The sequence below is a fragment of the Hoplias malabaricus genome, chromosome 5 (assembly GCF_029633855.1).
Source record: "Hoplias malabaricus isolate fHopMal1 chromosome 5, fHopMal1.hap1, whole genome shotgun sequence".
In the NCBI taxonomy this organism is placed as follows: domain Eukaryota; kingdom Metazoa; phylum Chordata; class Actinopteri; order Characiformes; family Erythrinidae; genus Hoplias; species Hoplias malabaricus.
This window is the reverse complement of record NC_089804.1, coordinates 26,086,289-26,102,619: the sequence shown is the minus strand read 5'-3', so window position 1 is coordinate 26,102,619 and position 16,331 is coordinate 26,086,289. Positions and strand designations below refer to the sequence as shown.

Here is a 16,331-nt window from a genome sequence, read left to right as displayed (position 1 = left end):
TACAGTAATACTGAATTCTTTTGCTTCACATTATTTCACCTCCATACATTTATACAGACATTCTGTGGCATGTCTTATGTTTTATATAGACCTACTGTGTATTTAAAAACCTGTTTACTAATCTTCTGTGAACAGTGCTGTGGAATAATGTTCTTCTGACGGGTGTTTAAACATTGCCATAACACGACTAGTCCTTCCAGGTGAAAGAAAATAAAACTCTTCGCTTTAAACAGCTTTCTGAAAAGAGAAAAGGCCCAATGGTAGAGATTTGTAAAAAGGACATGAATTAGTAGGACGCAAACGTAAACTTACACCCCCCACCACCATCACCTTTTTTTTTTTTACGTAACTTATTTAGGAAAAGCAACATAACCCAAAATATAACCCACCAAAAATGACATCCAACGATTAGCAAGGGAAAATGGGCCTAAATAAATTAAAAATAACTTTATTTTTCTAGTATATTACATTGTTTTTAAAATTAAGATAATACATTTTGAGAAGGCTAGCTTTCAAAGCATACATTCATGATTTAAAATGGCGTAGAACTTGTATACAAACATGTGGAACGTATGAATCATTTAGAGCGAGTCCTTGCAAAGGATTGATTCCTCTTAACCGATTCATTCCAGCCGTGACGTGTGATTGGTTAAGGCGATTTTGATCAGGGTGGAGTTTGAATAAACTTTAAGAGCTGGAGGTTTCCCCTCATTACTGCAGACATACACACGCTTATACTTTTGCTGATACGAAATGTGGAATTAATTTATATCTTTTCAAATTATTTGTGACAAATTAGAAATGGGAGAACCTCTTTATTTGTATCTCTACATTTCTTTTATTCTTAATACTCCGCTAAGGAATGAAACTGTCTCTTCAGCTGCTTACATCGTTTAACACATATGTAGCTGGATTTCTTTAAATTTTATAAGAGGACAGATTAAGGATTTTTCTGGCTTCTTTGTCTAAAGTTCAGTGGTTTTTGTTTCTCTGCTTTGTCCACAATTTGGTGGGTTTTATTCCCTGCTTTTGTGTTTGGGGGTTATTCCGGGTGGATCCAATGAAATAAGTTACTTGCTTGTACACCTTCGTAGCGTTTACTCTTTGCATTCGCTGCTTAAACCCAATGCTCGCTCCTATCCGTCCGGCCCGGGCCAGCGAGTGGCTGCGCTGCGCCCTGGAGCATCACTTCAGGCCGGAGCTCGGGGTGTGTAACGAGGTGGTGGTCCTGGCTCTGGGAATCGACCAGTACCTTCAGGAAGTCTTCCACCATCTGTCAGCGGAGGGGGAGCTGGTGACCGGGGAGGACTTCAGGCTCTTGTGCGGGTGTTTAGGTCTCCAGGAAAAGGAGGAGGAGAAAGTTTTCTCGGACCTTCCCGCAGAGCTCGGTTTCAGGGAGTTTCACTCAAGGCTGTGTGGCGTTTTCGCCGCACGCTCCGGGCCCGCGGCGCTGCGGCTTCCGGTGACGGAGCAGACGGAGCTTGTGGAGCGGGAGATCCGCCTCAGAAGCTCCGCAGTCAGGAGGAGGAGGACCGGGGGAACACAACTGAACCATCATCAGCCAGGAAACAAGAAACAAACAGGTACTCTAAACTTTGAACATAATTATATTATGTTGGAACATGACTGTGAGGATTTGATTGCGTACAGCACACAAGAGCATTAGTGAGGTGAGGTACAGCTGCTGATGGATGTACAGTACCACTGCCTCACAGCTCTGGATTTATACCCATGAAGCATTTTAATGGGGCGTTGTGACCTTCCTGGAAAAGTCAGAAGAAAATTTGGATGAGTAGGTGACTGCACGCTTATGGACTTATAGTGAATATATTTCAATCCAAACGATGTTATATAGTGTTTATTTTTGCATGCAGCTATATAACATGTATCTGACCAATGATGCTGCTTTTCTATACATACAACGCATGGGTTTAATGAAAGAGCTGAAGTGGGAGTGAGGCATAGCTCTAAAATAAATAGAACAGGTGTACACCAGCACCATGTTTGAGAACCACAAACCAATGTCGTAAAATGCCTGTAGGCTCTATTTATTTTAGAATTATTTTAGAGGCAAACACATATATTTTCCCACCCATATCCCTTCACTCATAAACTCCAATACAATCCCAGGCCCACAAGGAAATACAGGGAGGAAAAAATAACTTTAGAGAATCAGGAAACTGAAAACACGCATTTCCAAACATGAAAGTGATATAGATGTGGACGATATTAGACTCTTTATCAATGCCTAATAGATTCAATAAACAGCAATATTATACTCTTCACCAAGGGCATAGATTTGCCCTTTGACATTGTTGGGGACCTATGAATCTACCCCTCTATGCTTTTCTATTTGCTCCGTGATAAAAAGATAAAGGACTGATATACCATATATGCTATTCTCTGTGCTTTTAAATTATTCAGATTAAAAAACTATAATTTAATTCATTCATTATCTGTAACCCTTATCCAGTTCAGGGTCACAGTGGGTTCAGAGCCTACCTGGGACCATTGGGCGCAAGGCGGGAATACACCCTGGAGGGGGCGCCAATCCTTCACAGGGCAACACACAAACATTCACTCACACCTACGGACACATTTGAGTCGCCAATCCACCTACCAACGTGTGTTTTTTTTGGGACTGTGGGAGGAAACCGGAGTACTCGGAGGAAACTCACGCTGACACAGGGAGAACACACCACACTCCTCACAGACAGTCACCCGGAGCAGGACTCGAACCCACAGCCTCCAGGTCCCTGGAGCTGTGTGACTGCGACACTACCTGCTGCGCCACCCAATTTAATTCATGAATTGTATAATGTTAAATTAATGTTAAACTAATGACTGACAAAGAAGTTGGCAGTTTATTATGTAGTTAATTTCCAAACCACGTTATTCATAGCTACAGAGGATATTAGCTAAGATATTAGTATGTTGTGCACCAAAACCTAGCATTGTCTTTAACGTATTTATGATGGGCTTACCCCATTAGCAAACTTGACTTTAAGTGACTTACAAGTGACTTTATTTGTAAAATAGCTACTTATGTCCACCTTCGTCTTTGTTTGCTGCCATCCTCATTCGCTTTTGCACCTGAGTCTTGTACAGAAAGTCTCTCATATGACTGGAAAGTTTTCCTTCCAATTTTGACGCTGCTAACAACCAAACGTAGCTACAGAGTCTCACGTGACAGTATGAAAAAGCACAGCTAATCACACTGGTCATATGTGTTACAGGGAGGTAGGACTTGAGTAGAGAACGTTATTTAACCTTTTCTGCACCTCTAGGTTAATGAGATATTGACAGATTTTTAAAATGTATTTATTTATAAGTGGCACGGTGGCGCAGCAGGTAGTGTCGCAGGGACCTCCAGGGAGTTTGGTGTGTTCTCCCTGTGTCCGCGTGGGTTTCCTCCAGGTGTTCTGGTTTCCTCCCACAGTCCACACATTGGTAGGTGGACTGGCGACTTAAAAAAAAAGTGTCCATAGGTGTATTCCCTGCCTTGTGCCCAATTCCAGGTTTCCAGGTAGGCTCTGGACCCACCGCGACCCTGAACTGGATAAGCGGTCACAGATAATAAATGAATTAATTAATTAATTTATTTTTAAGGGGATCAAATTATTGGTGAGGACAATTCAATAATCGCTGGATATTGGTAGGGAAACATCACCTCCGTCCATGCTAATTCTACCACCTTGCTCTTTACCACCCTCACCTACACTTTCCTTTGTTTCTACTGGAATTTTTAATAACAGAGCAAATATGTTAACATATGCCACATGGTCCGAGCTAAGGCTCTTTTTTTTTCAGCGTTACATAGCCTACTGTAGAGAACAGGCTCTCAGATGGTGTTGAGCTGCCAGGGATACATAAATATATAGATAGAAACAGAAAGCAGCTCATCTGAAAGTTGAAAGAGATACATTAGAAGTGCAGACTGTGGCCCTTAGCACTGCACGGCTAGTACCTCATAGCGTGAAGATAAGTCGATTTAAAAATATAAGCAATCCGTATTTCAAGTTACTAGACTTGAATACATAGAGGGGATGACCATCTGTGACAGATCTGTGCAGTTGGGATTCTCCTCCAGCAGGTTAAACCTGTCCAATGGTGATTTATTTAGCAGATTAGTGCTTATTTAAAAGTATCTGTCTGTCGTAAGACCTGGTATAGATTTACACAAATTCCTATTATGAAGAACTAATTTTCCTGTGGTAATTACAGGACATGGTATTCAGGAGCAGGTGGGGATGGAGATGGAGAACGCTGGTCTGAGGGAGCTGGTAGAGGATCTGCGGTCAGCTCTCCAGAGCAGCGATGCCCGCTGCATGGCCCTGGAAGTGGCTCTACAGAGAGAGCGGCTGGCTCACAGACACGGGGAGACCATCCAAAAACAGTCTTGCACTTCTGCAGGAGAAAGCAGGGGGAAAAATCCCAGGAGCACAAGACGGGAAAACCGGAGACGCACCAAGGACCTGCTGAAGGAGTTGGAGCTGATCCGGGCTTCAAGAGATGGACAGCTGCAGGAGGCCATGAGGTTCAACCAGAGGCTGGAGGAGGAGATGGTAGTGGCCTATGAAGAGGTCAGCAGACTGGAGGAGGCTTTGAGCAGCATGAGGAAGGAAAGCGCTGATATCAAGAAGAAGGCAGAGGAGGCGAGAGGTACCCTGGCTGCCGGACTTAAGAGAGTCAGAGACATAGAGGATGTGGCTCAGCAGGTGACCCCACTGCAGGAGAAAGTCCAGAGCCTCAAGTCAGAGCTGGAGAAATTCAGGTAGAGGTTTTAGTAATGGGGAGGCAGGCATTTGTGTGCTTCCCTGACCCATCCTTCCTTAAATGTATTTATAATGATAGGATACTGAAGTGCACAGAATAACGAAGGCAAAGGAATACAATTTAAATGTGTGTTACACTGGGAGATTAGATTGCTTTCTTCAACTGCATATGGTTGAGGGTTCAATCCCCACCTCAGGCCACGGTGTGTCAGGAGTTTGGCTTGTTCTCCCTGTGTCCTCATGGGTTTTCTTCAGGTGCTTTGGTTTCCTCTCATAATCCAAATACATGTTGGTCTGTGGCTTGGCTGTGTGAAATTTGTCCATAGTTGTGTGTGTGTGTGTGAGTGTCTAGGGGAGTGCGTGATGCCTTCTGATGGACTGGTGCCCTGTCCAGAGTGTGTTCATGCCTTGTGCCGATTGATAAGGATGAATTGGTTACAGAAGACAATATTGTTACAGCTAGGGCTGTCAGTGCCATGGAATTTTAGCTGAAATAGTAATAGTGACATTGTCACAGTACGAACAAACACTGTTATGATGAGAAACATACGTTTTTAAAATTGATTTATTGAGTGAACGTCCAGAAATGAAGTTTGCGTATCTATAAGCTTCGAAATAAAAGGTGGAAATATATCACGGAATAATCACGGCAGGCATAACTCTATAGCTAACTTTAGTTTACGTTACCTCTCATCTCAGCAAGCCCTTGTCTTTTTTGGACAGATGCCCTCTAAATTTATACGTGTTTTAACAAGTTTAATCAGTCAGTCACTCACTGTTTCAGGGCAATAGTCTCTTCTAGGCCGGCCCCCTAGGCTTCAAGCAGTGATTACATTTTCCTTAGTTTTCTCCTTAGAAGCAAAAACACTTCTTTCATGTGAAAGCAAGGCCAACAAATGGGGGGGCGCTTACTCTGGGGCTCCCAGAGCAGCTCACTGTTGTGTATATAAATGAATTAAAAGCAGGACTAGATCTCTGGGATAATGATTTAGAGTATAGAATACACAGAGAAGAGCAGAAAATGTTTCTCTAAAAAACCCTTGCCTATTAAACACCCTGCTAATTTGTTGTTTTCCAAAAACCGCCTGGTTGAAATTGTAATGTAAAATTGTGGTGAACTGACTGACTTCGTTAATTATCGGGAGTGCTGAGGAAGTGAAGTTTGGAGATGTGTCAAATACTAGGAGTTGCCTGGAAACAGAATTAAAGAGGTGGGTGCTTTCAGGATGCGTTTTAGGTGTGCTCAGCTTTCCTTAGATACCTTTCAAGTTTGCCCACAATAATACAGGACTGCTTAGTTTCCTGTTGTAGCTCATTAGTCATTATACTTTAAGTATGAGTACAGCAGACAATCACCCCAGCGTATCATTAGAGTATTTTACTGTATCCTGTGTAGCACCAGTCCTGTATATGAATGAGTTTGTCTGGCAGCGAGTCAACTGTAAACAGAATTCCTCAAGACCTTAAAATGCCCCTTCACTGTTGTGATTATTAATTTAAAACGGTAAGTAAAATGAAAAATCATTATATTGGTAACCGACGTCTGTTTATTTCTTTCAATAAAATAACACATATAATATATGTAAATTAGCTCTGTCCTGATTTGTTGCCTTATGTAGCACCTTCTTTAAAAGAACAGAAGCCTGGACTGATATATATGGAAGAAACCATAAAAACTGAAATCCTCCATTCACTTCCTGACTGCCATGAGCAGCACAACATTTGTTTTCCCACATCACCTTCTTCCCGTAAACATATTCTAAGAAGAGTGTGGTTTTCTCAACTCGTGACAGTTCTGTGATGATTGTGATTTACCAATCAGCTCTATTTCGAGCTCCATCCATATCTTGGTTCCTCATGCTTGGTACCATACCAAGAAATATAACGTAATATTAGTATGGGTCCAGTTTGGTTGGTAGTGAAAATGGCCGCCAAACGCAACGACAGATTTTGACAACTGTTTTCCAGGCCATAAAGCACGCTCAATATTAAACCAGCCATCCACTGAAGAAGCATGCTGGCATTTTTAGTAAAAAATGCAATATAAGTGTGGAAAAAAAACCCTTATGGAAACATGACATAAATTATGGCTCGTATGAAGCAATTCAAAACAAGGACATAGGGCATATTAAAGACACATTAATCAGGGCTAATGTTTCTCCTATCTGCCTGTACCTGTGATTAATTGTATCATCAAAGTAGTTATGTGATGGTGTAATGCTCATTCCTTCCTCAAACAGACAAGCTGGAGCCTGCTGGTAAGCTTTCTGAGAATGGTATCTACTGAGCCTGCATAGACAGCCCTCAAACACACACACACACACACTTCAAATCCTGTATCCACAAACCCACCCCTTTTGCATAGTTGCCTTTAATTGTGCAGGAGATTGCTTAACACACCACAGTGCACACTGTATATAAATACTCAAACAAATACTCAAGCAAGAGGTGTGGTTTTAATTACAGTGTATGGCCACATGTTTGTTGACATCTGCTCATCAAACACTTCTTCTGAAATGAAGGGTGGTTGCATTCAGGGAATGCTTTACATTAGACCTGAGGGCTAAGCTAAAAGAGTGATAGGGAGATCAGGTACTGAAGTACAAATATCACTCTAACTTGTGAAATAGTTAATGGTGCTCCATCACTTAAAGCTCCATTCCCTCCAAAGCAGGGGGACTTTAAAACACTCTAGCTGACACTTAGCATCAGATAAGGGGACCATGTGTGGCTGCTCTCTAGTTTTATGTGAGGAATTTAATCTAAAATGGAGAGCATAGATACTGAATTAATTTGGTTCAGTTCAGTGGAGTTTGTGAAACTTTAAACAAATAATATTCATTCATTCATTATCTGTAAGCACTTATCCAGTTCAGGGTCGTGGTGGGTCTGGAGCCTACCTGGAATCACTGGGCGCAAGGCGGGAACACACCCTGAAGGGGGCGACAGTCCTTCACAGGGTGACACACACTAACACATTCACTCACACACTCACACCTACGGACACTTTTGAGTCGCCAATCCACCTACCAACGTGTGTTTTTGGACTGTGGGAGGAAACCGGAGCACCCGGAGGAAACCCACGCGGACACAGGGAGAACACACCACACTCCTCACAGACAGTCACCCGGAGGAAACCCACTCAGACACAGGGAGAACACACCACACTCCTCACAGACAGTCACCCGGAGGAAACCCACTCAGACACAGGGAGAACACACCACACTCCTCACAGACAGTCACCCAGAGGAAACCCACTCAGACACAGGGAGAACACACCACACTCCTCACAGACAGTCACCTGGAGGAAACCCACGCAGACACAGGGAGAACACACCACACTCCTCACAGACAGTCACCCGGAGGAAACCCACGCAGACACAGGGAGAACACACCACACTCCTCACAGACAGTCACCCGGAGCGGGACTTGAACCCACAACCTCCAGGTCCCTGAAGCTGTGTGATGCTGCGACACTATCTGCTGCGCCACCGTGCTGCCCAGACAAATATTCTTGTTTCCCAAAATTTTGATGGCAGTTTTAAGTGCTTCTTTTGCGTTTGTAAAAATATTCAGATGCGTTTTGTGTTCTGTGAAAGCATTTGAGGTACCATATGATATTTTTTGCCATGCTGCCCAAACCAGTTCTTGCACATTACGGCATTGTGCTCAAAAGTGTTGGCATTTTAAGGCCTGGAAAATCACAGAAAATTGCTTTCTTTCCCTCTCTGGCAGATCCCGCTGCACCTGTGGCGCCTCATGCGAGCCGATACCTGAAGATCTGGTTGAATCTGTACCTCGTGAGTTCCCCACAGGGCAAGAACTTTTCAACAGAGCAGGTGAGAGGAGTGGATATACAGGTCTTTTACTTCCCTGAGGCTTCAAAACTAGGAATGTATACAGTCAAAGAGATCTAGATCAAAGTTACAACAGTTGTATTGTAGAATTCTGGACCAATTTCACTGTGGGGACAATATACTTGATCTTATCATAGCATAAAATATCTTACATGCAAGAGGACATATAGGGGGACAGTCCTGTCTTTACCTGCATCACTCATCAGTACAAGACCAGCCATTGTGGTGTCCTTTAACAGAATTGGGTAGTTAGGGTTCTCCTTCAAGTATGTTGAGCTGTCCTATGATAATATACATGTGGAACAAAAACACAATGAGCAATGGTAGGCTATATGAAGAAGAAACATGTGCTACCTTTACATTCATAGCTTGGTTACATCATGAAATTGGGAGAGACCTGCTAAATTGACCTGTTGAGTAGAATACAAAATTATTAAAATATGGAAGAAAATTGGATAAAAAAGTAGCCCATTGTGTCTACTGTCTATGTGCGAAATATCGTGATACATATTCTTTAAATATACGTAGCACCGTTAGCTAACAATAAAGCAGGAAACCAGCCAGTACTCTTGGTTTACCACGGACTGATTTAAAGTTGGGTGGCACAGTGTTACTGCAGGTTGTGTTGTTTCTTGATGATCTAACTGAAAAATAAAACATGAAAGCTTATGAGAATAAACCCTTTACTTACTGAGCTTGCTGTGTCAGAGGAAGGCCTGCAGAGGGCAGTAGAAGGCCGAGCAGCTTCTGATGAGGAGGAGGAGGAGGAGAGGGGAGAAGAGGAAGGCCAGTGCTGTCTGCTGGAGGTGAAGCGGCTGATTAACAGACTTCACAACTGCTCAAAGGGGTAAACATTAACAACTGGTCAAGTGTGGGGCCATTTTCTCATCATAATAGATGTTATATTATTAGCATTATATATAAAATACTCGATCAACATGAACTAGATACCATCATTTTTTAATATGTTAATCAATAGTTAATGTAGATGATAGTATACTGTTTGTACAGTCTATAATATTTTGAGGTTTCATACAATGAAAAAAAAACAATGATCAGTCACATACTTTCCAGAAATTTGGGACGCTGTGCAAAATGTAATTTAAAACAGAATACAATGATATGGGGCGGCATGGTGGAGCAGCAGGTAGTGGCGCAGTCACACAGCTCCAGGGACCTGGAGGTTGTGGGTTCAATTCTTGCTCCGGGTGACCGTCTGGGAGGAGTTTGGAGTGTTCTCCTTGTGTCTGTGTGGGTTTCCTCCGGGTGCTCCGGTTTCCTCCCACAGTCCAAAAACACACGTTGGTAGGTGGATTGGTGACTCAAAAGTGTCTGTAGGTGTGAATGTGTGGGTGTATACCTGCGCCCAATGATTCCAGGTAGGCTCTGGACCCACTGCGACCCTGAACTCGATAAGCGCTTACAGATAATGAATGAATGAATGAATGAATGCAATGATATGATTTGATGCCAGCAACACTTGAAAAAAAAAAGATAGGACAGGGCACAGAAAGACAGGTAAAACTGAGTAATGATATGCAAAAAACAAGGTTAATTGGGAACAGGTCAATGACATGACTGGGATTATTAAGAGATTCTCACAGAAACCCCACAGAAAGATGGGGAGGGATTCACCACTGTGTGTAAAACTGCATGTGCAAATAATGACCCTATTCAAGAATCACATGCCTCAGCATAAAATAGCTTAGGGAACTTAGGGAATTCATCATCTACAGTACGTCATATGATTAAAAATTTCAGAGAATTTAGATGTGATCTTGGGGCTCTCAGGTGGCACTGCATTAAATAAACAGATAAATAGAAGGAATCAGGAATCACTGCATGGGCTCAGAAACACTTCCAAAAACCATTGTCTGTTTGCAGTTTCATCTACAAGAAGAAACTATTTATAAACAGAGGCAAAGTGGAAAACTGTCCTGTGTTCTGACAAATCAAAATTTTATGGGTGCTTCATACCTCTGCTAATAAGGAGAGGCACCATCCAGCTTGTTTGTGGTTTGTTGGTGATGCAAATGTGTAAAAGTCTTACCTTTACCACCATTAATATTTTCATTCATTCATTATCTGTAAGTGCTTATCCATTTCAGGGTCGCGGTGGGTCCAGAGCCTACCTGGAATCATTGGGCGCAAGGCGGGAATACACCCTGGAGGGGGCGCCAGTCCTTCACAGGGCAACACACACACACACACACACATTCACTCACACCTACGGACACTTTTGAGTCGCCAATCTAACTACCAACGTGTGTTTTTGGACTGTGGGAGGAAGCTGGAGCACCCGGAGGAAACCCACGCAGACACACTCCTCACAGACTCCTCACAGATAGTCACCTGGAGGAAACCCACGCAGACACAGGGAGAACACACCAACTGCTCACAGACAGTCACCCAGAGCGGGACTCGAACCCACAACCTCCAGGTCCCTGTAGCTGTGTGACTGCGACACTACCTGCTGCACCACCGTGCCGCCCATTAACATTTTTATAAATGATAAACAATACTGTAAGGGTCTATTTAGTAATTGTGTTTGCAATGACATCTGAGCACTTTTTAACATTATGAGCCAGTCAGAATGTAAAAACCAGGTAAAGTGGACTCATGATAGGTTTGTTTTTTCACCACATCTGAATTATTTAAATAGATCTGAGGAAGTTGAAGATTTGCGGTCATCTTGTTAACGTCACATAATTGTGTATTTCTGCTTGTTCCATTAGATGTCAGAAGATGGCTATGTGTCACCTTCTCCTTTCGCAGAACTCCACAGGACATCACAGTGAACAGTGTGGCTGCTCTGGATCACGAGAGACAACGACAAGGGGTAGGAGGAACCACATTCTCACAGACCAGAGAGAACTGGGCAAAGTGAGGAAATATTCTCAATAACTTTCGACTAATAAATATAGAGAATAAGGAGCCAGAACAGTGTACCTATCTTCTTTATTGTGTGTGTGTGTGTGTGTGTGTGTGTGTGTAGGTGGACAGACTGCCTTTGGAGGTGCAGATGCAGACAGAGAGAGTTCGACTATCTTTATTGGAGGGGAAACACACAGACACTCTAACAATGCTGCTGCATCTTCGAGAAAACGTAGGTTGTGGGGAGGTCAGGGAGACAAACCAAATTAGACCAACAGTTATGTATGTAATTTCCGAGCAATGATGTTAAATGGCAGCAGTGGTATATTTCAGAGGAAATTATATTGAATATGATTCACTTGGGGGTGGCACAGTGTCGCAGTTACACAGCTCCAGGGACCTGGAGGTTGTGGGTTCGATTCCTGCGCCGGGAGACTTTCTGTGAAGATTGGTGTGTTCTCTCTGTGTCTGCGTGGGTTTTCTCCGGGTGCTCCGGTTTCCTCCCACAGTCCAAAAACACACGTTGGTAGGTGGATTGACGACTCAAAAATTGTCCGTAGGTGTGAGTGTGTGAGTGTGTGTGTGTGTGTGTGTGTTGCCCTGTGAAGGACTGGCGCCCCCTCCAGGGTGTATTCCAGGTAGGCTCTGGACCCACCGTGACCCTGAACTGGATAAGCGGTTACAGATAATGAATGAATGAATGAATGAATGATTCACTTGCAGAATGTAGGCAAAGTCAAAGGAAAAATAAAGGAAAAACAGGCATTATAGTAAAATAAATTAGGAATTTTAACAAGCCACCAAGTGTCGCAGTCACACAGCTCCAGGGGCCTGGAGGTTGTGGGTTTGATTCCAGCTCCGGGTGACTGTCTGTGAGGAGTTGGTGTGTTCTCCCCGTGTCCGCGTGGGTTTCCTCTGGGTGCTCCGGTTTCCTCCCACAGTCAAAAAACACACGTTGCAGGTGGATTGGCGACTCGAAAGTGTCCGTAGGTGTGAGTGTGTGAGTGAAGGTGTGTGTGTGTCTGTGTTGCCCTGTGAAGGACTGGCGTCCCCTCCAGGGTGTATTCCCGCCTTGCGCCCGATGATTCCAGGTAGGCTCTGGACCCCCCGCGACCCTAAATTGGATAAGCGGTTACAGATAATGGATGGATGGATGGAACAAGCCACCAAAACTGTCACTATCTAATAAATAGAGCAGATTCTTGCAAAACTGTGTCTACATCCTGGTGATTTAGTTATGGAGAAATGTAGAAAATGTGGTAGTATTTTGCCATTAAATGACCATTTTGTTTTCTCAGAACAGTACAGCAATAACGCCACCTTGTGTTTAAAGACTGTGACGAGAAGGTATTTGAAAGCCAGGGATATTTCTAAAACCTTAAGGCTTTGAATTTTATTTAGTATCTTACCATAAAACACCTTTCTAGAAAAATACTTGTAAAACATTTACATATTAAATACACTTTTTTTATAAAAACCTTGGAAATACATCTGGATATAAAGGTTTTCCTTTACGTTCTTTACCACAAACGAGTGTCTGCAAGTCATTAGATTTGAAATGTGTGTTTAAGTTACTGACTCTTAGATCTAGAGCTCTGCTACAGCAACAGCTCTTGTAACAAACCTCTTAGGTACAATTTACAACACACACTGTCAGAAGATGAATTTATAGCCTGAAATATCCTGAGTATATCTAGAGAAACTAAGGAAAACTCTTTCTTTTTCTGACCTCCAGAGAGTTCCTCAGAGAGCCCTGGGTAAAGTTCTGTTGGATACATTGTATCTGTGTAACAGAAAAGGCCATGGTAAGGTTCAGATTGCTTCACAAAATGTACCTTTTTTTGTCTTTTTTAAAGGATAAGGATTCTAATTGCCTTCTTTTCCCACAGACCCTACCCCAGTTTTTCAGGTGGTGGATACTCTCTGTGAGCGGCTGGTTTCCAGTGATCTCCTTTATGAGGAAGAGGTCACTGCAGTGTCACAGCCTAGAGTGACCCCATGTCACCGGAGCAGTAATAACCCGCTAGTCCTCTCCTGCTGAGAAAGAGTGATTTAAACAGTTAGACTATCACAATCGTACCATGTTTATAAAGGTTTCATTATTGTTTACAGCTAGTTTGTTAAATTATATTAAATGGGTTATAAACAAGCAGTTATATAAGCATGGACATGTAATGAAGCTGACAGGTATAAATCCTCACAGAGCCTTCTCAGAAGAATGGAACCTGTTACTGGTGCAAAGGGGCATATGTCCATCCATCCATCCATTATCTGTAACCGCTTATCCAGTTCAGGGTCACGGTAGGTCCAGAGCCTACCTGGAATCATTGGGCGCAAGGCGGGAATACACCCTGGAGGGGGCGCCAGTCCTTCACAGGGCAACACACACACACACATTCACTCACACACCTACGGTCTCTTTTAAGTCGCCAATCCACCTACCAACGTGTGTTTTTGGACTGTGGGAGGAAACCGGAGCACCTGGAGGAAACCCATGCAGACACAGGGAGAACACCAAAGGGGCATACGCTACCTGTTAATACCCCTGAATTCAGAAAGCAACACAGGTTGACTTATTATTCTCCTGTGTATTATGAGGGATGCATGGAATTTCTTTTATTTGGAAACTGTGCATGTAACACGTGACCCCAGCACAAGCCTAGAGCTGGTAAGGAGCTTTAGTCTCAATGTATGGTACTAAGCTGCATAGAAAACATTCTCAAATCTGTCTGCTCCAAATAACTACAGCTATGTGGGTTGTAAACATGTGTTTTGTGACTCCTGACACAAATTGTTATGTACTGATTTAATAATATATTTGACTAATTTATATGAAATGTTACTGAAACTGCTGTATTTGGATTGTGACTTTCACATCTGATAAAAACTCACACATATCATATTACTCAGCCTGAAAAACCACATGGCTTTATGTAGATAACTGCTCTGGCTCGACGAAGCTCACAGAAGCTCGACTGTTACAGGGCTGTGACGGCACATCATGTGATGTGGTCCCGGGCCGAAACTGTGATGCAACACTGCACTCTTTTGTCATAAAGAGGAGTCATGTGAAGCAAAGGTGATAAACACGTGTTATGAGGCCTGATAATTTATCTCCAGTTATGAAAAAAAAAGAGTCTTAACATGTGAGAGTCAGAGAACGGATCCCAGTGCCTTCGTCCAGTGGCTTTAAAGGAACACTGCTTTGTACAGAACCTGTGTGGATTTATGAACATTTATAAGAAGTAGGGTGATATGTCACATAAAAAAAATATGATATATAATGGTGTACACATTTCAAATATATGATATATATATCAGAATAAATGGATTTTTCTCCTCTCTAAATTATAGGACTGTAGGTATGCTTTAATATATACATTAACCTATTTTAAATTGCCTATTTTCAAATAAGGTACGTATATTTTAGCATATATAATTATGCATATAATCCAAAATATATGGTAAAAATGACCAATTTCAGTCAAATATTATTTTATCAGAACACACAACTTCTCACAGAGAGTGAGGATCCATGTATTATGAATATATTTTGAAAAGTATGGCCATTTATTTTATATTTGTGCACATACGCCCATATATCAGATATATGTACTGGAAAATTCTGGATATTTTTCTGGATAGAAATGTGAGTCTAGAGGCCTGTTCAGAATCAATGGGAACAAGGCAGGCACACACCCAGGATAGGACCCCTGTCCATCACAAGGCATCGCATCTATTCACATCCACTCACTCACCTGTAGACACTTGAATAGCCAATCCAATCACTAACATGATTTTGGACTGTTTGTTTATTTGAGTTCAATGTTCCCCAGCAAGCTTTTTTTTTATTAATTGTTGTTCACATGGCAACTGAACCATAATCCACATGCAGCACTGGGTTTCCATTCCTGTCGTACAGTATAAACTAAGATTAACATATTTTGGATTGGGTTTCTGGGTGGTCACCTCATAATAATATGTAATATGTAATAAACCCAGATTTTAAGGCACACCAAATACAAATAAATACATGTCTCCTTGACCTAATTCTGCAGGTATGATAAGAATATATGGCATGTACTTGAGGAACACATGAATGTACTTATCTTGGCCCTTTCATCATCAAACCGAACACAAGTCTGTGGTCTTAAGGCATGTTTGCGGTGTTTACTGCAGTGTTTAGAGACCGAGCCCTGGACACATCTGTGTGAGAACAATGGCGGTCAGTCTTTCTCAGAGCCTGCCTCTGTCTCTCTCCCACTGTTACACACATAAGAGAACGCTCTGTTCATCTCCACATGGCGATGTACAACTAGGAGGTTGCTGATGTCCTGATGCTTCCATATTCCTCCAGCTCTGAAGTCAAAGTGGAAGACCTTTGTCTCTTTGATATACAAACTCTCTGCCTGCCAAAAGCTCAGGGACAGCTTGGGTTCTTTTGAAGTTGTTTACTTCTACTGTCAAGATACTCACCGAAATGTTCTCTTTGATATGAGGAGCAGGCTTTGGGGCAATAGGTTTAGGTTTTCTTTTCGAATATATGGACAAAAGCACATTTTTTATTTAAAGGGCACATATCCTTGTTTTTTTTTTACTTGTTTTCACTTCTATGGTGTATTTATACCCTTTTTCATCTTCCCTCTATATGGTGTCATATCTGCAATTCAAGCTCAAGATCCCATAAAATGAGTAAAAATAACAGATATGTTATTGCACGCTAAATCTCAGCTGTCTATAGCTATACAATGCAAGAGTTATTTATGCTGTTGTTCACTAGGGAGGCTTGTAAATAGGACAAGAGAAAATGAAGCCCCCTCAGTCC

General features: G+C 42.4%; 1 protein-coding gene across 5 annotated transcripts; it reads left to right on the top strand.

Annotated features, from left to right (window-relative positions):
• The first annotated feature begins 735 nt into the window (after positions 1–735).
• Positions 736–15,724, top strand: si:ch211-112f3.4 (EF-hand and coiled-coil domain-containing protein 1). Of its 5 annotated transcripts, none has more exons than XR_010802562.1 (9): positions 736–1,583; positions 4,225–4,774; positions 8,511–8,614; positions 9,341–9,479; positions 11,368–11,471; positions 11,628–11,738; positions 12,810–12,853; positions 13,242–13,311; positions 13,396–13,419. XR_010802562.1 is itself a non-coding variant. In XM_066670156.1 (9 exons), exons 1-9 carry the CDS (start codon positions 1,127–1,129, stop codon positions 13,498–13,500), a joined length of 1,728 nt encoding a protein of 575 aa, XP_066526253.1. In that variant the 5' UTR covers positions 736–1,126; the 3' UTR covers positions 13,501–15,724. The 5 variants fall into 5 exon arrangements, 3 of the variants coding, with proteins under 3 accessions (XP_066526253.1, XP_066526251.1, XP_066526254.1); XM_066670156.1 differs by having other exon boundaries at positions 11,368–11,515; positions 13,396–15,724; XM_066670154.1 differs by lacking the exon at positions 12,810–12,853 and having other exon boundaries at positions 11,368–11,515; positions 13,396–15,724.
• The last annotated feature ends 607 nt before the right edge of the window (positions 15,725–16,331 follow it).

What these genes read in the sequence shown, in the direction of transcription:
- si:ch211-112f3.4 (XM_066670154.1), top strand. Translation starts at nt 1,127, where the DNA reads ATGCTCGCTCCTATCCGTCCGGCCCGGGCCAGCGAGTGGCTGCGCTGC. An exon ending in AGGAAACAAGAAACAAACAG is followed by an intron (nt 1,584 to 4,224) that starts GTACTCTAAACT and finishes TGGTAATTACAG; the next exon opens with GACATGGTATTCAGGAGCAG. An exon ending in AGAACTTTTCAACAGAGCAG is followed by an intron (nt 8,615 to 9,340) that starts GTGAGAGGAGTG and finishes TTGCTGTGTCAG; the next exon opens with AGGAAGGCCTGCAGAGGGCA.